Raw genomic sequence first — 23,462 nt, 5'->3', positions numbered from 1 at the left:
ATATTTTCAAGTTCTTCTTGAAATATGGCAGGATTTGTTTTTGATTTTTTATTTTCATTTAAGTTCAGCATTACATCTGGTTGTCTCATAGTCCATGGTGGGTTTTCGGATATTACAGAATGGTGGATATTTGTTATTGGAATTTGAGATTCTTCTATACTGGTTTCCATTCGAAGTCCGAAGGTTTTTATGGCTTTTTCTTTTCTGTTAAATAGGTTTCTATATTTGGGGTCAAAGGTACATTGATAAGCGGGGTTTGTTGGGCAAGACTTTAGTTTCAGGTAGTATTGTAAGCCAAGTTTTTCCTGTCTGAGCTTTAGGGGTGCTTCGTGGGCTTCTGCATATAGGCTTTCTTTGGGGGATGTTCTATATGCTCCCAAGATTAGTCTTAGTCCTTCATGGTGAATGGGGTCAAGGATATTTATGTAGGAAGGCCTTGCTGACCCATAAATGAAACAGCCATAGTCCAGTTTCAAACGAATTAGAGTCCTGTATAGTTTTAGGAGCGTTTGTTGGCCTGCTCCCCAGTCTGTGTTAGCGACAACTCTTAATAATTGTAGTGCGTTGTGGCATTTCTGCTTTAAATATCTCAGATGGGGAATAAAATTCAATTTTTTGTCAAAAATGATCCCTAGGTATTTATATTGATCAGTAATATCAATTTTTTTGCCATCGAGTTTGAGGGTTGGATCGTTGTGCATTTTTTTAATATTACAGAAGTGCATGCACTTCGTTTTAGACTCGGAAAATTTAAGAACATTTTCTGTGGCCCACCAGTTTATTTTGTTTAGGTTCAGCTGCAACTGTCGCTCTATTGTTTGGACATTTTTTGATCTATAACAGATCAAAAAGTCATCGACATATAGGGAGCAGTCGGTTCCAGGACTTAGGCATTTGGTAATATTGTTAATCTTTATATTAAATAAAGTGACTGATAGTATGCTTCCTTGTGGGACCCCTTCCTCCTGGTTTTCGAGGTCAGAAAGGGTGGATCCCACACGAACCCTAAAGTCCCTGTCAGATAAAAATCTTCTATTTGGGTAGTCTTTCCTTTAGACCTAGATTGTGCAGGTCTTTCATAATGCCATATCTCCATGTTGTCTCGTACGCTTTTTCCAAATCAAAGAAGATGGTCGTTATGTGTTCTTTTTTTATGTACCCCTCTCTAATGAAAGTTTCCAGGCGTACCAGGTTGTCAATGGTGCTTCTTTTATTTCTAAATCCACTTTGGAGGTCTGTTATCAGGCCATTTGCTTCGAGGTACCAAGTTAATCTTTTGTTTAGCATTCTTTCGAATGTTTTGCATATGCAACTTGTCAATGCTATGGGTCGGTAGCTTGTGGGATCAGACTTAACTTTATCAGGTTTGGGATGGGGATCACTGTTGCTTGTTTCCATATGTCAGGGAGTTTACCCCTGATCCAAATGTCATTGAAGATGTTTTGGAGGTAGATTAAGGATTTTTTAGGTAGTTATTTCAAGAACTCGTAGTGGATTTCATCTGGCCCTGTTACAGTGTTGTGTGAACTGTTTTTGGCAATCTTCATTAAACCAAGGTCTTTTATATTTTTTTGGAGCCTTTGGGTATACATTCCCCAGCTATTGACATAAACGTATCAGTGAAGTGTTCCATAGAGTTCTCCGGTTCATCTTTGTCTATTAGTTTTGCATCGCATTGGGTTTTATATTCCTCCCAATTAGCTTTGTTTAGCTTCCATATGGGGAGGTTATCTTCAATCGGGATTGAGTTTTCAAATATGATGGGAAAGTGATCGCTACCACATGAGTTATCATACACTTGCCAGCTGTAGTCCATTAATGTGGCTGGGTCGCATAGCGACAAATCAATGGCTGAGTATGTACCTGAGACAGGGTAGAGATATGTATTGGAGATTTGGTTCATGAGGGACAGATTGTTATTGTTGATAATATTTTCTAGTTTTTTACCTTTTATGTCTGTTTTATTGCTTCCCCATATGATGTTGTGGCTGTTGAAGTCTCCTAGTAGGATGTATGGTCTAGGAAGTTCTATTATTTTGTTGACTTCGGCTTCATTTATGGGGTCATGTGGTGGGATATACATGGAGCAAATGTTGATAGTTTTATGTAAAGTGGTTTTCACAGCAATTGCTTGTAATGTGGTGTCTAGAGTTATTTCACTCTGAGGGATATCGTTTCTAACTAGAATCGATACACCTCCGGAGGCCCTCTGTCCAGTATTGTGTATAAAGTTGTATTGGGTGTAGTTTTTTATAGTGATGTTATCGTGTGTCTTTAGGAATGTTTCCTGGAGGCAGATGATAGCAGGTCGTAGTTTAGATATTAACAGTAACAAGTCGTTTATGTTTGCCTTAAGTCCTCGGCAGTTCCATTGAATGATAGTTTGAGTTTTTTTTTTATTGTGGTCTGTCATTTTATTTGTCTGGGGGTGTTTTGTCTTCTACTTCCATCTCCTCCAGTGTTTCTATTTTGTTTCCTCCTCTTGAGGTTGATTGGGATCTAGATCTTGGTTTGTTTGTTTTTTTCTTTAGTTTTTGTTTTATTGGGTGATGGTGTTGTTTCATTTGATTTGTTTATAAGGGTTGTTTTCATTTGGTGAGTTTTTTCTTTGTTTGATTTAATTTGAGTTTTTTGATTTGTTGGTTCTGTTTTTTTTTTTGTTGTACTCTCTTTTGTAGACTGATTATTTCCAGAGTTCAGGATTAGTGTTTTAATTTCTTTCATTAGGTCTTTCATCTCTTTTATCAATTGAGATAGTTCTTCAGTTTTTATTTCTGGAGGATTTTTTTGTATAACTTTGAGAACTTTGATTTGTATTTTAGCATTCTTGGTTACTTCTGAGTATCTTGTGTTCATAATTTTCCTGGCTTCCGGGAAGGTTATATTTTTTATGTACTTTATTGTTGTTATTTCTTTTAGCCATGTTTTGCATCCTTTGAAGTCAGCTGAATGGTTTTCCTTATAGTTTGAGCATTTGGGGTCTTTTTTGCAGTCACTATGTTTTGAGTTTTCACCACATCTTATACATATTGGTGATTTGGTGCATTTGGATTGGTGATGTCCAAATTGTTGACAATTGTAGCACCTTAGAGGGTTTGGGATGTATTTTTCAACGTTCACTTTTAGGTATCCGATTTTAATCTCACTTAGGGGGTTTGTGGAGTCAAAGGAGAGTATATATGTATTTGTCAATATAGTTTCTCCATTTCGTTTTATTCTTATTCTTTTTACATCTGTAACACTTTGGGATGATAGATTAGATAAAATTTCCTCAGTCGAGCAATTTGATAGTTCGCTGCATCTAATGACTCCTTTTGAGGAGTTTAGGTATGGATGGGGATAAGTTTTAATTTTGATATTGTTAAAGGTTTGCCATTTGAGAATTTCTTTAGCTTGTGTTTTTTGTTTCAATTCGATAAGTATGGTGTTATTTTGCAGTCTTTTTATCATTTTGGGTTTTATTTTTGGAGAGAAAATTTTTTCCATTGTAAAAGGTGAAATTTTATTTATTTCATTTTTTTCAAGTGTTTCCATTGCTAAAAATATCGTGTTTTCATTGATTAAGCAATTCTGTTTGTCCTCTGAACTTGAGATGTCGGAAACATCAGAGAAGTTTCTTTTTTGGGGAATAATAAAAGCCATAATCAAAAAGGTTGTTTTTTTTCATCATCTTTGCTCCCCACCCACCTCGGAGCCCTATATGGGAAGTGCCTGGGGGGAAACCCATTCGCCCAGGCTCAACAAGGATACAAAGATGATATACTCGATTTATGTGATATCATTTATGAGCAACTGTTTTCCTTTGATGTTACTTTGGGATACAAAGTAATTTAAAGGGTTTGCAGCCATGTCATAGATATTTCACTTCGTCGATTGACCCTCAGCCACCGCTTTCCACCATTAGGGAGTAGATGTTATTTGTGAGGAAAGGATAGGTATATTGTGTTGATAATAGGTTTATGGGGTGGGCGATATATGGTGGGGCTTGACGTGACCAGCCGATTGGTACGATCGGGCCCCTCCGACCACCCGTCTAGCCCAGTAAGGGCCAAAGTTGTGTGTTGGGAAGTGGGGGTACTAAATCCTGACCTCCAAATCTCTCAACCACCAGGATCCCGTCCTAAGGGTATTACGGGTCGCTACCTACGGTCAACAGGTAGCCCCATTGAGGGACTTCTACTCTCTGCAGGGGGGTAGCCGGCATATTCTGATGCCCTGCCAACAGGTTGCAGTAGAATCTGATCAAATTTTGAAGAATAATTTTTTAATAGAATGTATTTATTATTATTTATTTATTTTTTTTATTTTTGGTTTGTTTTTTATTTATTTTGGGACCCTACCACTCCGGGTCAGAGTGAACCTGAGAGCAATGGCAATTAAAGGGTGGCTCCATGCTCCCCAAAGCCCGCAAACTGGGGCCTCACCATCAGATATAGTTTAAGGTCATATCTAGGACCGGGAAGTAGGGAAGGAAGGGAGAAGGGAGAGGGGCCGTTGATTTTGTTTTTATTTTTGTAGAACATAATTAAGTTTTACAAAAGAGAATAGAAAACAAAAACAGAAATTGATGTAGGTGCATTTCGTCTCAGAAAGCCAATAGGCAGCCTGATCTGGTAGCACCAGCATAAATACTTAGAAGCAATCCCTGGAAGACCAAGCTGTAATGAAATATAGATAGCAGCCATAAAGGGAACAGTATCTATTCTTAAAAGAGCCCTCGGATATAAATTTAAATCATAACGGAATCAAGTGTTAGCTCCAGGAGGGAGCCCCTTGATCTCTTAAAACTTACTGAAGTAAAATACAAAAAAAAGTCAATTCATTCCATTACTGCCCATCTTCTCCTTTTTAACATTCTTACTAACAAAGATAAAGTTATGTTAGGATAGACGTTCGTCGTCACTTATTTTATATGTCCTTGCGAACTGTGTGTTGGGTGAATTCCAAACTGAAACATGACAACCTCCTCCCCCAAGAAAAGAAAAATCTTTCAGAGATAAAAGGACACATATTTAAAAATTTTTAATTATTCAATTAATTCTAATCCTTTTAATTATCTCTACCTCAAGCTGTGATAAGTTCTTATAAAATAAGCAAGTGTTTAAAAATAAATTTATGCAATTCATAGGAATTTCAAGAATTTGAAATATGCTTGGTATTTTAAATCAGAAAGAAAAGTAAAAAAGACATCTCTTAAGTAAATAAAATAAATTTTTAAAAACACATTTTCATTCACCTTTCATTTAAGTTTGAAACATCTATGTTGAAAATGGGGTCGTTTCTGAACATTTCTTTAAAAACACTCATAAACGTCTTGGACGGCAATGTTGGCTTACGAGACTGAAACAAAAGAAAAAATCTATAAGATTATTCAACAAAAAGAATTACTATGCTTCATAATAATCAGAGATTGTAAGATGTAAAAAAAATCAAATTTTTCGAATAAACACAAGAATATTATAAGATCATAGAAGAAAACAAAAAATAAATTTTTTTTTTAATTTTCTTTTGCAATTATACAATATATGAAAGTGTTTGTTTTTTTTCATTAAAAATGTGTTTTTAATGAAGATTTTCTATTTTCAAAATGGCAAACAAAAAAAAAATCCTTGGCTTCAAATTTATTTAACTTGGTTAAGTTCATGCTATGAAAAACTAGAGCCATGATAAAAAGAGATAAAAATACTTGAAATAATGATTCATGAAAAAGTAATAGGCAAAACATTTAAGATGCTCTTTCTCATGGCCACCTGGAAAATGAAACGATAAACGTTCCTCAGAATGTATGATGCGACCAGCAGTGATTGACAAATATTGAAAACATACTGGATTCACACAATTGCTAATGCTTTGTAATTTAATTCCTATTTTATTACTTAAAATCAATGAATCAAGATTTTTTTTTCAATGAAAAAAAAAAAAGGAAATGAAGGTGGACAAAAGAAAACATTTGCGGATTGTTATCCTTATCGTCATAGTTGTTGCTTCACCACGTTTCAGCCAACTCATCCTTTGGCTTTCTTCAGTAGATAGAGCTGTTGAATCTCTACAGTTCCAGATGAGCATTGTCTGAAGATAGTGGTTTCAATCCTACTCAAAGCAGGCCAGAGGATTAGTTGGCCAAAACGTGGTGAGACAACTATGGGAGGCAGTAATTACTGAGGATACAATTAAGAGACTCAGCATTCCTATCCAGTCGTGGTTAATCACCTGAAGAAGGCCAGATGAATATTTAGCCGAAACATGATGAAACAAAAACTATGAAGATGAGGATAACATTTCGCAAATAAATAAATATACAAATTATTCATCTCAAAAGATTCCAATAATAAAAAAACATAAAAAGAAAACATAATTTAAATTTTCTCTCATTCACTACTAAACAAATTTTTAAGCATTGAAAAAAAAACATTTTAAAATCTAAATAAAATTTTAATTAAACTTTTAAAAAATAGAATATTAATTTGTTTAAAAAAATGCCATAGTTATTTCCAAGTACTGCCCTCCTCTCACATCTAATAAGATAAAAAGAAATGACATTTTTTAGGATTTCAATGATTTTTAATTGTGGATTGACTGCACAGTTCCATTATTTAAAAATTAAGCACACCTATTTCTCTTACATACATAACTTTCAATAATAAACTGTTATGACAAAACTAGAAATGTTGTATAAATTTATATTTCGTGCAAATTTTACTTTTTGTTTTAATTACTGATTGAAAAGTGTGCTTGCGTTTTTCAGCATTCCATTTTCTTTCTTCAGCTACAAAAACTTGTAACCTTTGTTGACAAAAATGCAATTAAAGTTGCATGATTGCACACAAGTGTACAACACATTCCATCAAAAATGAAAAAGAAACGTTTCACTTTTCAAACAAATTAATGAAGCATTAATTTGTTTTTTAAGTAACATTAAATATTCTAAAAAGTAGAAGCTAGAAAAGAAGCAGCAGCAGCCATCTCTACCTGACAGGTAGCTTAAAAAGGTTTGCTATTATAAATTGGTTAGTAACAAACTTTGAGAAACAGTAAAACTTACACTTGTCTATTATATAATCAAATGATTGCAGAAATTCCCCTCTGGACCAAAGTAGCGTAAGTTTTCAACACATGCCACATACAAATTCAATATATCTACCTTGATAGCCATTGTCTTATGTAGCTTACGACCATTTCTGTCACATTCACTCATGCTAATAAAATGTTACATTATATCCAAGATCGCCATGGGCATGGAATATGCCTACATTAAAGATGGCTTCCCATGTGGCAGGGATATCTCTAGAGAAGATCCTAATTTACCCTATATGTGCTTCTGGGTTGCACTTGCTAATACCACTGCATTTATATTTGCCCTCTATCGGCCCCACAACAGCGGAGTTACTATCTTTAAGAGCATATCTGAGAAAATAGGCCACATCCTGTCTGCACATCCTTCGGCTAACATCCACATCTGTGGTGACTTCAACGTCCATAACGTGGAATGGTTGACCCATTCAAATAAGACAGACAATGAGGGAAGGTTTTGTCATGATTTTGCCATTGCTTATGACCTCACTCAGATTGTTCGCGAACCCACCCGTGTGCCGGATACACCCGATCAATATGCAAGCCTCCTAGACCTTTTTCTCTCAACTTCCCCTGAGCTATGTTCATGTTCCATTCATTCTCCTCTAGGATCCTCCGACCACTCCGTCGTATCAGTTAAGATAAAAACGAAATGTAATAAGTCCCCAGACGTACCCCTCCACCGTACTGTATACCGATACTCTATGGCTGACTGGGATAGCTTCTGTACATTCATATCTGATTTACCTCTGCACTCCATGTTTAAAAAGGAAGTATCCTCTATAGTATCAGATCCGACCGAATGGTTAATTGTAGGCATAGACCAAGTCATACCATCTAAAAAATTCCAACAAAAACCTAACAGCCAGCCATGGTTCTCCCCAGAATGTGCTGCTGCTATCGCGCACAGAAATCACTTTTTCCATAGCTACCAATGTAATAGATGCACTGAGACTAAAGCTGCTTTCAGGACTGCCAGCAACCACTGTAAAAGAGTAATAAAAAATGCAAGAGAGCTATATGCCCAGTCTGTTAAATCCAAGGTAGCTGATCAGCGGCTTGGTTCCCACCAGTAACAGAAGTGTGCGTTCTATCCCAACCATTATCAACAGACCAGAGGTCATCTCGTCAGCATCAGACAAGGCCAAACTATTTGCAAAGAACTTTTCAGCTAATTCTACCCTATGTGACAAAGGCCATCAACTCCCCATATTTCCTCCTATAACACAGAACACGCTAGGTAACATACAAATATCCGTGCATGAGGTCGCCAAGCTAATCAAGAACCTTGATTCCAGTAAAGCAACTGGCCCTGATGGCATCCCAATTATAGTGTTAAAAAAGCTTCAACCAGAACTTGCTCCCATACTTACGAAACTGTTTAAGCGCTGCCTTAAGGAGAAGTGCTTTCCAACTCCCTGGAAGACCTCATCAGTTTGCCCTGTATTTAAGAACTCAGGTGATAAGTCATCTCCCTCTCAGTACAGACCAATAAGTCTCCTGTGTGTTATGAGTAAGTTGCTGGAATCCATATTAAATAGAGAAATAGTCAACCACCTCAGCAGAAACAACCTTCTTAGTGACACACAATATGGTTTCCGCTCTACAAGATCTACCGCAAATGTGCTGACGGTTATATCTTACAGGATTAGTGAATCTCTTGACAAAGGCATCCTTTCTAGGGCAATTGATCTTGACATATTGCAAAGGCCTTCGACAAGGTATGGCATAAGGGTCTACTTCACAAGATTTCTAGCTACGGTATTACTGGAAATGTTTTCTCAATCATTAAATCATTTCTCTCCGATAGGCTCATAAGTGTAGTGGTTGATGGACAAAAATCGGAGGCCTGCAGTATTAATGCTGGAGTCCCTCAGGGGTCAATCCTGGGCCCAACTCTCTTCCTGATCTACATCAACGACCTCCCTAAACACATACTTAAATCATTCATTGACATCTATGCTGATAACACGACCATCTACGGCAACACATCAAAGGCTGTTAATGACAAAGTTCTCTGATTCTCTCTCCTCTGATCTCGAGCGCGTGGTTCAGTGGGGGAAGACGTGACTGGTTACCTTTAATGCATCTAAGACCAAACTCCTATCCTTACATCATCAACACTCTGATCCTCATCTGGCATCAATTGGGATGGATGGCTCTCGTCTGGGAGAGGCCCCGTGTTTTGACAAGCTTCTGGTTTTGACCTTTACTCCTGATCTGAAATGGAACACGTACATCAAGTCTGTTGCCAAGGTCGCTGGAAAGATGGTGGGATCCTTCTACCGCTCCAGAAGATATCTCACTACTGATGCAATTCTCTATCTATATAAAAGCCAAGTACGTCCAAGGATGGAATACTGCTGCCATATCTGGGCAGGAGCTGCTAAAAACAGCCTATCCTGCCTTGACAGAGTACAAAATAGACTTCGTGGCTTAGTGGGGGATGCCCTTTTCTCTACCCTGCAACCTCTCTCCCACAGAAGAGACGTTGCGAGCATATCCTTGTCTTATAGTTATTTCCATGGCAAGTGCTCATCTGAACTCCAATCTCTGGTCCCCCCTCGCCAATCTTTCACGAAAAACACCCGTCTAGCTGAATCCACTGTGAAAAATTTCCCCCATTCTTTATCTGTGCCTAAATCAAAACGTGGATTCCATGAACAAAGTTTCTTTCTTAGAACTGCACGCCTGTGGAACTGTTCCGTCTGCCTGCTTCCCACCTGACCACAACTTGGATGTCTTCAAGTCCAACGTTAACAAATTCCTAATGAACCGCTCCCTTAAGTAAACATTTCATCAAATCTCCACACTAACGTAATGTACTTGCAATAACCCTTATCCCTGAGTGGCTTCCGGGCCTTGATAAGTGGTGACCACTGTGTAAAAAAAAAAAAATCCGTGGAGAAACACCATCACAATCGCCACATCTGCAAAGGAAGAAGTTCTTATTTTTCTCTCTCATTAGTTAGTGCTCTCACTGCTACCAGTTGACACCAGGAAAACTTCTACACTTTCTTACCCTACTGTGCTTGGACTGCCATTAATTGGTTATTACGTACATATAAATAACAATCTTTCCATTTTACACTACCTAATTAATGAATTCTCCCCAACATAATTTTGATTACTTCAATTGGCTGAGCACTGACTATTCCCATATCCTGGAATAACAATTCTCCCTTTTTATAAATGAACATTTAGTATAGCATTACTTACAAACATATTTTATGACCCTTCAGGACGTCCTTCACAGAAAATACAACTTCTGCTCGCCTGTGACACATTTTTTGGGGTTCGTTACCTTACATTAGGCAACTTTACCTACACATGTGTACATCACTATGACTGCGATGAAATAAACAAACCTAGCTTACTGGGATTAATACTTATTTGCCAGTCAATACAAAAAAAGGGCTTCTGTTCTTAGTCTATTTGCCAACAACAATGTTGCATGCAATTAGAACTTACTGCATTACTTTTTTTTGTTGTTTTTTTTTTTCTTTTTACACTCCTATCCAATACGTAAGTCTATTTACACATTTGTTCAGCTCTAAGACTGCCAGGCCGTGTTCTTCCTATTACACATAAACTTTGTTTCTCAGGAAGTCACATATTTAGCATCAATTATTGTCTTACAGTTCGATACTTTACGAACGAACTAAGTGGTTACAGTGCATTACGGAAGGGTTTCATGCCTCCATTATAAAAACACATTAATGATTATTGCTGTTCGATCCTAATAAAAGCATTAAAATACATTGCACTGCAAAACTAATCCTAGACGGTTACTTGTACGTTTTTGGGGATGCACTCCTTTTTTTATTAGAACATTCTCCAACTTATTTTTGTTGGCTTACTATACCAGCAAATATTACCTAAGTACTTGGTCGTTATTTTCATAGAAAGTGTTCGACTGAGCTTCAGTCTATGGTCCCCCCCTCGCCAAACTTTCACAAGAAACACTAATCTAGCTGAAAACACTATCAATAATTGCCCCACTCTTTAGCTGTGCCTAAACCTAAATGTAGATTCCATGAACAAAGCATCTTTCTTAGAACTGCATGCCTGTGGAATTGTCTTCTGTTTTTCTGCTTTCCAGCTGACTACAATATGGTTGTCTTCAAGTCCAACGTAAACAAGTTCTTGATGAGCCGTTCCACTTAAGTTAAGAAATTTACCGAATCTCCATTACTAACGATTACTATATAGTCCAATTGACTACTGTACACTCTTAACCCTTATACTTGAGTGGTCTCTGGGCCTTGATAAGTGGTTATGTCTTTGTAAAAAAAAAAACAATTTGCAACATGACAACTTCAACGCATAAATCAAACTTACACTTTAACACATGACTAAATTGAAAAGGTGCGTTGCATTCTGGAAGGGCACAAAAAATACAAATTGACTCAGTCTAGAAGAATTTCTCAACTGATCGAAGTCAGAGAAGGTGAAATGCTGTATCAGAACAGATACTACACTGTGATCTCGGCTTTCCCTACATATTTCTTTTCTTAGAATTCGTGGGGGTGGGGGCAAAAAACATATTACAAAATTTGGTAATTCAAAAATAAACAAATTTGTTACATTTCCATAGAGAACGGTTCCATGTTTCCATTAAAAAATACAATAATGGTTATTATTTTTCGAACATAAAAGCATTAGAATACATTGCGATGAAAAACTAATCCAGAAGGTAACTTGCTACTTTTAATGTTTTTTATCGATGCACTATTTCTTTTTTCACATAAAACATTTTTACACTTTTTTTTTTTTGCTTATTATACAAGTATTAAATTAGGATTTATCATCACAAAAAAGAAAAAAGAAAACAAAAAAAATATGTACAATTCACAAACTACGAAAGAGTATTATTTTTAATATTTTAATACAATGACTTCAAAACAATCAAACTTACACTTTAACACACGACTCAAATGAAAAGGTTAACTCCCGATTAGTTGCATTTTCTTATGCCAAAATAGAAATATATGCTTAATATATTAAACAATTAACAAAATGCAAAATTGTATTTTGTCATTATTTTATCATGCCACCACCTGCCACAACCACAGCAAAACATTACAAATTACAATTTGACATGTGACTAATATACAAATGTTAGCTCCCATTTAGTTGTGTTGTATGCTGGACAGGAACAAAAGCATAAATTGTCCCAGTCTAGGATTTCTCCTACACTGATCGAGGTCAGAAAAGGTCAGAACAGATACAACATTGTGATCTCGGCCTCCTCAACAGATCTCTTTTCTGAAAATTCTGGGGGTTTTTATGGACCAAAATCATGTTAACAAATACGCTATTACTTCGATATATAAATATGCATGAAATGCATCCATACATTTCCACGGTATATTCATTTTGGCCACGGGTGCCTGACATTATAATAGGCGGGCAGTGGATCCAACTAACAACAGTACTGGAGGAGGGGAGATTTCCATTGGGCAACGCTGGTACACAGGTTCTGCTAGAACAACAATATTAAAAGCGAATTAAATTAAAAATAGAAATCATTAATTCAATTTTCTGTAAAATGAAAAATCAGTTAAGTAATCAAGATATTAGGTTGGTGCAAAAATGTTTTTGATATGAAGTTGAACATCAAAAAAACATTATTTTTGCACCAAACTAATATTATTTCATTCTCTTTCCAACCAAGAAAATATCTTTAATTTTCTTTTCTTTTTTTTTTTTTTTTTACATAGGCGTCACCACTTATTAAGGCCAAGAGGCCACTCAAGGATAAGGGTTAAAGAGTGTACAGTAGAAATTGGACAATATAGTAATCATTAGTAATGGAGATTCGGTAAATTTGTTAACTTATATGGAATGGCTCATCAAAAACTTATTTACGTTAGACTTGAAGACAACCATATTGTAGTCAGCTGGAAAGCAGAAAAACGGAAGACAATTCTATAGGCGTGCAGTTCTAAGAAAGAAGCTTTGCTCATGGAATCTACGCTTAGGTTTAGGCACAGATAAAGAGTGGGAGAAACTAGTGACAGTGTTTTCTGCTAGACGGGTGTTTCTTGTGAATGTTTGGCGAGGGGGGGACCATAGAATGGAGCTCAGCCGAACACCTGCCATGAAAATAACGATAAAGCAGAGACAAACTCGCAACATCTCTTCTGTGAGAAAGAGGTTGCAGGGAAGAGAAAAGGACATCCCCCTATGAGGCTACGAAGTCTATTTTGAACTATCAAGGCAGGATAAGTCCTTTCTTGCAGTTCCTGCCCAGATGTGGCAACAGTACTCCATCCGTGGATGTACCTAGCTCATATATAGATAGAGAATTGCATCAGCAGTGAGATATCTACTGGATTGATAGAAGGATCCCACCATTTTTCCAGCGGCCTTGGCAACAGATTTAATGTATGTGTTCCAATTAAGATCAGGAGTAAAAAGTCAAGCCCAGAAGCTTGTCAAAACATGAGGCCTCCTCAAGACGAGAGCCAAATGAAACTTGCCAGATAGATTCGGCACATCTTTCACGAGAAAACCATTTACACAATTAATAAAACAATGAAATGAAAATAAAGATTAAAAACTGAAATAAATATAATATTAGCACTTGCATCTAGAAAAGAAATTACAAAATTCATAACTTAACTCCTATAGAAAAACGACCTTTGCAGCTGCAAATAGGAATTGATTTTCTTAAAAACGTTTTAACAAAGAAAATTTTGCTTTTAAAATGGATGGTTTACAACTGTTAACTGCAATATATATTCCTTAGTCATTTCAAAATTACATTTAAATTGCCAACTTTCAAAAGGGTAAATTAATTTAGTTCTAAAATAAAATGCTCTCTCTTTCCTCTCCCCAAACATACATAACTAAATTCAGATGGTGTTTGTTGGAAATAGGATGGTCTGCAGTGTGATAGACGATCCCGTCCCCATGTATATAATGGTGGATGTATTTAATGGTAGAGGAATTGAAAAGACAAAAGGCCGCATAATGAAGACGAAAAAATACCGTAATATATCAACGAAACAAATGCAATTTATTTGCATAAATATACAGGAAAGAGTGATAGAAAGAATAAGAGTTCATTGAAAGATGAGTAACGTTACTTGCGGTTGACTGGCTAGTCAGGATGCAGCGGTGGCTCATGGCCCCACCGGAGCGGTGTTTGTTACATCTTGACTGCTTGAAAGTCCAGCGCAAAAGAGGAAGAAATATGGGGAACAGGAAATGACGTAGCTAGGTCGCTCTTCTGAGTTAAAGGGCGACAATCGAGTTAGGCTGAGAGTTTTCAACTCCCACATGTTCCACATTAATTTATAAATTTTAACAAAGAATTTTTTTTTATTATGATTTGAGTTCACATTTCCAGTATTTTATCTCTCTTCTTCCTATTCCTTTGTTCTTTCCATCTTTTCATTTATTCTGTCCCTTCCTACCCCCTTTTCATAATACGTGCACATTATACCAACAAGTGGTTTGACTCTAATCCACAAAGTTTCACATATCAAGAAGATTAAGTTCCCTCAAACTATGATGGCCACATCTTTCACTCCACATCTATGAAAAGGGACCCAGACTCAATTCAGATGGCTCTATTGAGTTCATTGTTGTTGGCAAGTGCTGGGTGGTGATGTGACTGCCACACATGTGGCAATAAGAATCAACTCAGTGTTCTACCTTCACAAAAATCCAGAAGTGTCTGTCTGAGAACATCTAAAACTTTTCCAATCCCAACATCTGACCCCCACCAACTTGGCTAATTGCAACCTTAAACTATTTTTATGTGGGGCATAGTTTTTTTTTTATGAAAATCACTCCAGACAAGGCGTGAAATCACTTAATGTAACAAGAATGAAAGCTGATAATTGCAAAAACAGGTGATGACTATTGACCTTAATCTTGAAAGGACCAAGGTTAAAAGTAGGGGGAAAACAGTCAGCAGGGAAAGAGTTCCACAAACCTGTGATTCTTGGGAAAAAAACTACTGGAACAGGAAGCTGTATTAAACTGAGGTATAAAAACAGCAAATTGATAGAGACCACTAGATCAACGAGTCAAATAAGCCAGAACAAAAGAAGCGACGATTAGATCAGATAATTCTGAAGAACACATTCCATAATAGTATTTATAGAAACGAGATAAGCAACATCATGTCGGTTGCAGAGAAGAAAATCGGGTGAGATCGATTAAATTGCAGAGAAATTTTAACATATTATCAAGAAACCTTAAATGGGACAGAGATTAAGCAGTCAAAATATAACCACAATACTTAATACATGGTTTGATAGTTGATTTGTTGAGATAAAGAATATTTTCAGGTGTGAGAAAGTGTTTACAATGATATAGAGAAATTACTTTAACGAGAAACAGAAAAGCAATGGATCTAATATAGGTATTCCAAGAAAAATTTGATAACAAATGCCAAGAAGCTTCAGAGTCGATTTTTCCTCAAAAGCAAAGTCATCCATAAGAATCTCAGGAAGAAATGGAGCACGCTTACGATTCAAAGACAAGCTGAACCTTAACAAGATTAAATGAAATAAACCATTTGTACCTCAATCTACAATTAAAACCAAAATCAACTTTTAGATGCACTGTATATTTTAACTGATCTAATGTAGGTGGGTGAGAAACAACACGAGAATAGCGAGTGCTATCATCAGTGTAGGTATTAATTTTTTTAATAATATTCTCTGGAAAATCATTGATACTTCTATCTCTACTATTACATAAAACTACTGTTATATAAAAAGAACTTTCTGTGTGCGAGTTCGTTTCCTATGGACTCGAAAACGGCCAAGTAAATTTTTATGAAATTTCACACGAAGGTACTTTATGTGCCTGGTAGTATTTTTAGATAGGTTTTATATCAGAATGTCTTTAATAAGTATTGATAATCGAAATAACCCAATGAAAGAAAGAATGGACGCTTTTGACCAAAAATTAACACCTTACACAGCCTAACATCACAAGTGCATTTGAGAAGTTTTATTATCATACAAGTCGAAAGGCCAGACATATAAAATCAACAGTAGGTTCTTTGATATGGCAGGGGCATGTTCAAAATTAATTTTTCTGTATAGAGCACAACTGAAGCATGATACTTGACTTTTGCAGTTTTAACTTTAATTCAAGCCATTATATATAAAATAATTTTATACAATCAATAGTAGGTTCTCTACAGTGCAATGTAGACTACAATGTACTGTGAACTAAGTCACTGTGAGGACATACGTGAAGCTTCCTTCCAATCCACTTCCATGGGTCCTCAACTAGAGCATGCAATTTGATTGAAAAATGGATGACTTCATCAATTTTGATGACAATAAAATGTGAGTGAATTCTGAGGGATGTCGAGAATCCCTGCTAGTAGAGGATAAACAGAATAGAGCTCCGAGGAACGCTAGCATTCATAGGAAAAGAGAATGAAGAGTCACCATCCAGTTACTCGCAAACTATGATGAAAAAATCTAATAACGTCATGAACTTCACCACAAATATCATAACCTTGAAGTTTATATAGAAAACCAGAAGGTCACATTGAACGTCTTCGAAATATCAAGCTCAATGGCCCTACCTCTCCTAAATTATCCATAAACTGACTGATCTACTCAGTTACAATAATTAACAGATTATGTGTTGAACAAAATCCATGAAAACCATACTGAACATCACTAAAGACCATTAAATAGAGGAGAAATAGAAGACTTGCCACTATTATACCATAAAAATCATGTGAACCAAAATTTTGAAATGAGACAGTCATAAACTTGATGGGTGAAGTTGTAATGCATTATCAATACTGTTTGATATAAAATCAACAACTGAACAATCATTGTTAGAAGGTGAACGATACAAAATAAATAAATAGAAAGTAGAACGTAGCAAAGACAATCTAAGACTAGCATTACAAACGTATGCTGTATTTCCGTGGGCATCGGCAATATTACATACCTAATGTGCTTCAACAAGTCGTATCTTATTTGTGGGTCAATTTTTAAAACAATTACATTGATGGAAAGTCTAAACACTTGAAATTTTAGATGTAGGTAACTTGGACATTTTCTTTGTTTTCTAAACCATAAAATAAAATCTCATATATACTACAACTAACAGTCCATCCCGGCTTTGCTCGGGCCCTATGTGTTGTTCATAACTTGCCCTATGTGTAAATTTCAAATGTTTAGACCATAAATTGTCTGAGTAATTTTGTAGAGACCGCACAGGTAAAATTTTTTTAACTTTGACCCCAATTTTAACCCTTTAACATTTATTGTTTTGGTTTCAAATAAAAATAAAAAGTTTTACTCGTGTCCAAGTTACCTACATCTAAAATTTCAAGTGTTTAGACTCAAAATTGGCGGAGAAATTTGGTAGAATCTGCAAAGGTCAACTCTTTCAACTTTGATCTTTTGGCAGCCAAATTTTTTACCCAAAATTGATTAAAATGCTTGTCGCATGTCTGAATACCCGTTATGTATAAATTTTAAATGTTTAGACCCAAAATTGGCTGAGTAGTTTGCTAGACACCGCAAAGGTCAACTCTTTTGAACATTGACCCCTTGGCAGCTCAAATTTTTGACCCAAACTGATTAAAAAGCTTGCCCTATCTCTGAATACCCTTTATGTAAAATTTCAAATGTTTAGACCAGAAGTTGGCCGAGTTATTTGGTAGAAACTGCAGGAATCAATTTTTAAAAAACTTTGACCCCAATTTTAACCCTTTAACATTTCTTTTTTGGGGCTCAAATCAAGTTATAAAGTTTGATCCACGTCCAAGTAACCTACATTTAAAATTTCAAGTGTTCAGACCAAAAATTGATGAAGGAGTTTGGTAGGTTTCAAAAGGTCAAATCATTGAACTTTGACAGTCAAATTTCTGTTTGAAAACTGATCAAGAAAACTTTCCCAAATCTCAATACCCTTTATGTCAAATCTTGAGTCTCTAAACTGAAAATTGAGTTATTTGGTAGGGAAATTTACAGACACAGGCATTTTCACTTTTATAGATAAATAGATAATAATTAAAAGAACTAATAATAATCCCCCACTGCAGCTCCACTAGTAAATCCTATTGACACTAGTGTATTTTAATCATAACTAATCATCGTGTACTAATAAAAAAAAAATCCTTTAGAGTTATTCCAATCAGAAATTAATGTCATTAAAATTTCAATAAATTAAAAGAAATACTTTTCCATTGAATTGTTGCTCCTTTTACTAAAAAACATACCCTAACCATACTGTCTGCAACAACAAGGATGAGCTAGATTTCAAGATCAAATGGGTATTTAGGCATCTAAAAAGACACTGTAAAGGCTGTATGCTCCAGGTGTGCCACCATGTGACCCCACTGACAGATTGCTGATCCCAAAGTTGCGTGCCGTGGCTTTCTCCTTCATCTAGTTCTGACAGTGTCATCGCCAGTCTGAACAAGATAACCATCGATGGAGAGCTCACTGATCCACAAGTATAAAAATAAAATAAGAAATAGAAAAAAAAACACAGATGCCGATGCTTCACATAGGTCGGTTGTATGTCCTCATCAATCCTCTACATACTAAGGCCAACATCTACATCCTGTCAAGGCTGGGTGCATCTATTGCTGTCAGTTTATCTTCCTATTTCTCTCGGGAACCGCCAAGCGATCAACTGCCCTCGAAGTTCGGGCCTCAACTAAGCGTAAAACTGACCCCCTCCGTCAAGTATCGTTCTTTAGTCCATTTCTCAGTCCTTTTGCTAGCACTATTCGTCACACTAATTTAAAATTACCCTTATTTCTCTTTGTCTGCATTAAGAACAAATTCCTATTCTTTGTCTATTGATACGTCCTTTTATTACTTGCTAAACCTACTTCCTTTTCTTTCCTATCTGTTCTATCCTTTGTTCTTTTCCTACTCCCACCTTAACCCCTCCAGCACTCAACAACCTCAGTCGAACCTAGTGTCACAGGGGTCCTATCTGGAGGCTACGATGACAGTTCAGAGTTAGTTTGTGCTAAGAAAAACAAAAAATATTCTCTCCTGATACACTTTGAATTTTTATAATTATTATAATTATTGCAAAAGAAATTTTTTTTTTATTATTCAAAAATGCTGAGAATTTTTGCTGTTTGTTAAAACTATTGTATAAATGAACTAATTGGAATAAATAAAAATAATTCTTAATAAATACATTTGGGAGCAGCTTATGTTATCCTCAATCCAAAAAGGCGTCCTTCCCCCCCCCCCCCATCATCATAACTATTATTTATTCATTTAAATGTATTTGTGGTTTGCAATAGGTTCCTAAGAGGTAGGTATCGCAAAGATTGGATTTATATTTATTTATATTTAACATATTAAGTCCTTTTTTTTATAAGCAAAAAGAAAATCTTTTAGGACTTAATATGGTTTCCATTTGATTCTTTCTCCACTTAAGTCCTCCTCCCTTTTTTTCTTTTTAAATCATAATTATACCTCAATTTAGCTCTGTTGAACAAGGTACAAAACTGGTCAGATGGCTCTTTTACTTTTTATTTTTCTTAAATTCATTGTTAAAATTTGGTCTATAATTAGCTATTAGAAAACTCTGTATCCCATAAAAAATATTCAAATACATTTTCAGATTTGGACACAAAAAAGATAATAACTTGAGTTCCCATTGTTAGCATCATAGCCAAAGTTCGGTAAGGAGGAAAGTCATTTTTTTTTTTCAACTTTTGTTCTTATATTATGAGAACATGAGAATTCTTGCAAACTGCAGCCTATGTTAACTTTGATTACAGTTGTAATTTAAAATATTTGTTAAAATTAAAAATTATTTTTTACTTTATTATGTACAAATTACTTACATCCATTTCTATCTTTGCTTTTTGTTTTCCAAGTTGATGTAAAACCCGTTCAGAGAATTTCACCGTTTCTTCATTTGCAAAATTTTCCAACATACATAAAAAGGTTAAATCTGAAAAGGGATGAGAAAAAAAAGTTGATTTAATACCAAAAATGTTGATATTTGCAATTTGAGATTTGGATTCCTTTTATTAAATGCTGAAATAAAAGATTGTAAAAGATTCATTGGATACAATTAATTGAACACAAGTCATTTTAGATTCTTTACCTCTCATGTTAATTTAAAATCTCATCGATTCTCTGCAGAAAAATGGCTCTTCAATTTAAAGATTTTGCATATTTTAGGAGGAAAACAAATTTTTGCAAGAGAAAAACTCACAATCTTATGTACAAGACGATGTGAAAATCTTGTTCACCCAAGAAAAAAGAAACAACAAGAGTAGAATAACAAGTAATGAATCCAATTTATTCACTTTCATCGATACTCCTGCACATTAAGAAGGTCTGCATGAACAGCAACATTTTCATGGCACAAAATGATCCAATATCATAATCTGCATGAAGTTGTCCTTTATTGATTACAAGGCTTTATGTTGTGAGTGAAACAGTCACATTTGCAGGTGATTTTTCCAAGTGGCAACTAAAATAAAATACTTATCTTTTGGCGATTGTGTTTTTTTTTTTTCACTGACAATCTTCCAAAGCACATTACTGTATTTTCAATCTTTACTTTTTTCTTAACAAAGTCAAATTATGTAGATAATAAAAGGTTTAATAGAACAATATACCCTTTTTTAACACAACGCCTGTAGCTGGCTAGTAAATGAAAACTAGTACTTCTTATATCTCCAACCTATACCAGAGTGTCATCAGAGAAATATAAATTTCTTACTTGCATTAGCTTCATTTGATTTATAAAATATATGCGGCATCACTCTAATATGGCTGAAATTCTGCTATCTACAGAAAAATTACAAAAGTAGGTCTCCACTACAAAAAGCAGACAAGTAACATCAGTAAAAAAGCAGACAAGTAACATCAGTAAAACTTTACTAATCTTAAAACGCAGCTCATCAGTGAAATTACTTTTAATGAGAATGAGGTGCCAAATCACTGCTTGTTAGATTTTTGATTTTGTTGTTTTATGGCATTAAATAACCCTTTTCGGGTTATTTAATGCCAAATCAAGTCATTTTGAAAAAAAGTTTTTATGCTTCAAGTTATTTTTAGCCTCAAATATTTATTTATGGTGTTTGGTTTGATTATTTTGTAAAGCAAAATAATTCTTTTTGTTTTTGACTTTGCAAAACATGATTGATTTTTACAAAAGAAAAGGAAAGAAACAATAACATCAATGCTTGGTGCATTTTAGATCCGGAAGCCAACATATTTTGACAGCTTGATAACATGGGGCTGATCAAGTAGGACTTTTCATATTTTCATGTAAGTATATTTAACAGTGGCAATGAACTTTAAAAATCAATATGTTTTTAAACCTAAAAAGCTGATTTTAGACAAGTTATGTACAAGATTTGTATGAAAGATCAAATTGGAAGAATAAATGGTGACACTAAACTAAAAAATATGGCCATCTTCTGCAACTTAAAATAATCTGCAAAAGGTTATATTTTTGTATTTAATAAAACAAATTTCTTTTAAAAAACAAAATTTCATAATCATTTTAAACTAGCAGGACCCATTAACTGGCGTTACCTGGTGGAAACCCCTCTTCCCGCCCCTCGCAAAAAAGTAAACTACAGTTGTTGATAACCTACAGGTACTGTTTGAATCTAATAAAAGCAAATAAGGGAATGCGTAAATCCGTATGCAATAATAAAATTAGGAAAAATGGTTCATTAAAATAATCAAAAGTATAAACAGATTTTTAGAATTTAGGGATTCTCACTGTATCTGAACTGTTTAGATTGATAAGAAACTCCCTATGTTAAGAATGACTTTCGGAATAGACACCAGCAACCTCCCCTTGGAATAGACATCCCCAACATCTGCATGTAAAGAACATATATCAGAGCAGCCACCCCTTTTTAGTAAGGGTGGTACATAAATCCCCCAAATTTATCCGTATAAATCATAGGCAGCATACCCATTGCAATTGATATGGTTGGTGACAGTGTCGATAGGAGAGAAGTGGTTTTTGTATTGCACACGAGTACAAATCTGGCAGGCATTGACTTACAGTGTAGAATACATGTGTTTATATCTCTATAAGTACTTGTTTGCACGAAATTTGAATGAGATTTTTGTAATCAGTATAGACAAAAACATATAAAAGTGGTCATTGTAACAAAATATGTGGAGGTGGACGTAATGTAAAAATTTACCCCCCCCCCAAAAAAAAAGAAAATGTTAACGTGTGCACGTGTAAAGAAATGAGAAATGCAATCGTTAATCTTACTAGTAAATGGCAAAAGAAAAAATAAGCAAAAGTGAACACGTTTTGATTGATTGTGCATCTTTGCCACCTCGTTATTTTTAAATAGTTTATTCAGGTTAAGTTCAAACTTCATGATATTAAATTGTTAGGTGGAAGCACAAAAAATAGTTACTAAACAGCCTCCTCTCCCCATGTTAAGAATGGCTTTCAAAATAATAACATTATTTCAGTACATGGGCAGAAGAGCACAAGTACCCATGTATTTATTTCATGGCAGGTTTTTATTTGACGGAGTGGGGGTGATACTGGTAAATGTCAATCTCCAAATACCTGGACAAATCACTATGAAAAAATTGTATGTGTCCATCATCGAATTGGAAACTTGAAAACAAAATGAAACAAACTTTACTTTCATTATTACTATTAGATGGGTGACTACTTGGGATTACCAAATGCTTTATGTATATTACCAAAATTAAGCAACATTGTTTTGGTCATTATCAGATTGGTGACTACTTGGGAATACCAAATGCTTTATGTAGATCACCAAAGTTATTATTGGTCATTATTTGATGGGACTACTTGGAAATACGAAATGCTATATGTAGATCAAAGTTAAGCAACATTTAGCTTGGTATTGAATTACATTGGAGATATATACTAGCAGAATACCCAGTGTAACCCTGGATTGAATAGGATAGGTTAGAAAATATACCAGCAAAGTACCCGGTGTCGCCCGGGATTGAATGAGTGAGGTGGAAATATATACTAGCAGAATACTCAACATTGCCCAGGATTGATGAATATATATACTAGCAGAATACCCAGCGTAGCCTGGGATTTAATGAGATTGATGGAAATATATACTAGCAGAATACCCGGCATTCTCCGGGATTGAAAGACATGGGTGAGAAAATATACTAGCAGAATATCCTGCATCGCCCAGGATTAAACGAGATAGGTGGAAATATATACTAGCAGAGTACCCGGCATCAGCTGGGATTGAAGGAGGTGCAATTATACACTAGCAGGATACTCGGCACCACCTGAGATTGAACGAGATATGTTCAAATATATACTAGCAGAGTCACCCGCGATTGAATGAGAGACATGCAAATGTATGCTCGCAGAATATATGATATTGCCTGCGTTCAAATGAGATAGATGCAAATATATAC

General features: G+C 35.3%; 1 protein-coding gene across 2 annotated transcripts in view; it reads right to left on the bottom strand.

Annotated features, from left to right (window-relative positions):
* LOC145248962 (mitochondrial import receptor subunit TOM70-like) overlaps positions 1 to 23,462 on the bottom strand; it is a 172,932-nt gene that overhangs the window by 113,881 nt on the left and 35,589 nt on the right. For both annotated transcript variants that reach the window (XM_080110770.1, XM_080110769.1), the window contains exons 4-5: positions 19,892 to 20,001; positions 5,237 to 5,340 (exon numbers count right to left, since the gene is read on the bottom strand). In XM_080110770.1, coding sequence (XP_079966896.1) covers positions 5,237 to 5,340; positions 19,892 to 20,001 — 214 coding nt within the window. The remainder of the gene's footprint in view (positions 1 to 5,236; positions 5,341 to 19,891; positions 20,002 to 23,462) is intronic.

This window comes from Euprymna scolopes, chromosome 27 (genome assembly GCF_053919585.1).
Source record: "Euprymna scolopes isolate OS-2025 chromosome 27, ASM5391958v1, whole genome shotgun sequence".
In the NCBI taxonomy this organism is placed as follows: Eukaryota; Metazoa; Mollusca; class Cephalopoda; order Sepiida; family Sepiolidae; genus Euprymna; species Euprymna scolopes.
Note: the sequence above shows the minus strand (reverse complement) of the source record. Positions and strands in the feature narration are given on the sequence as shown.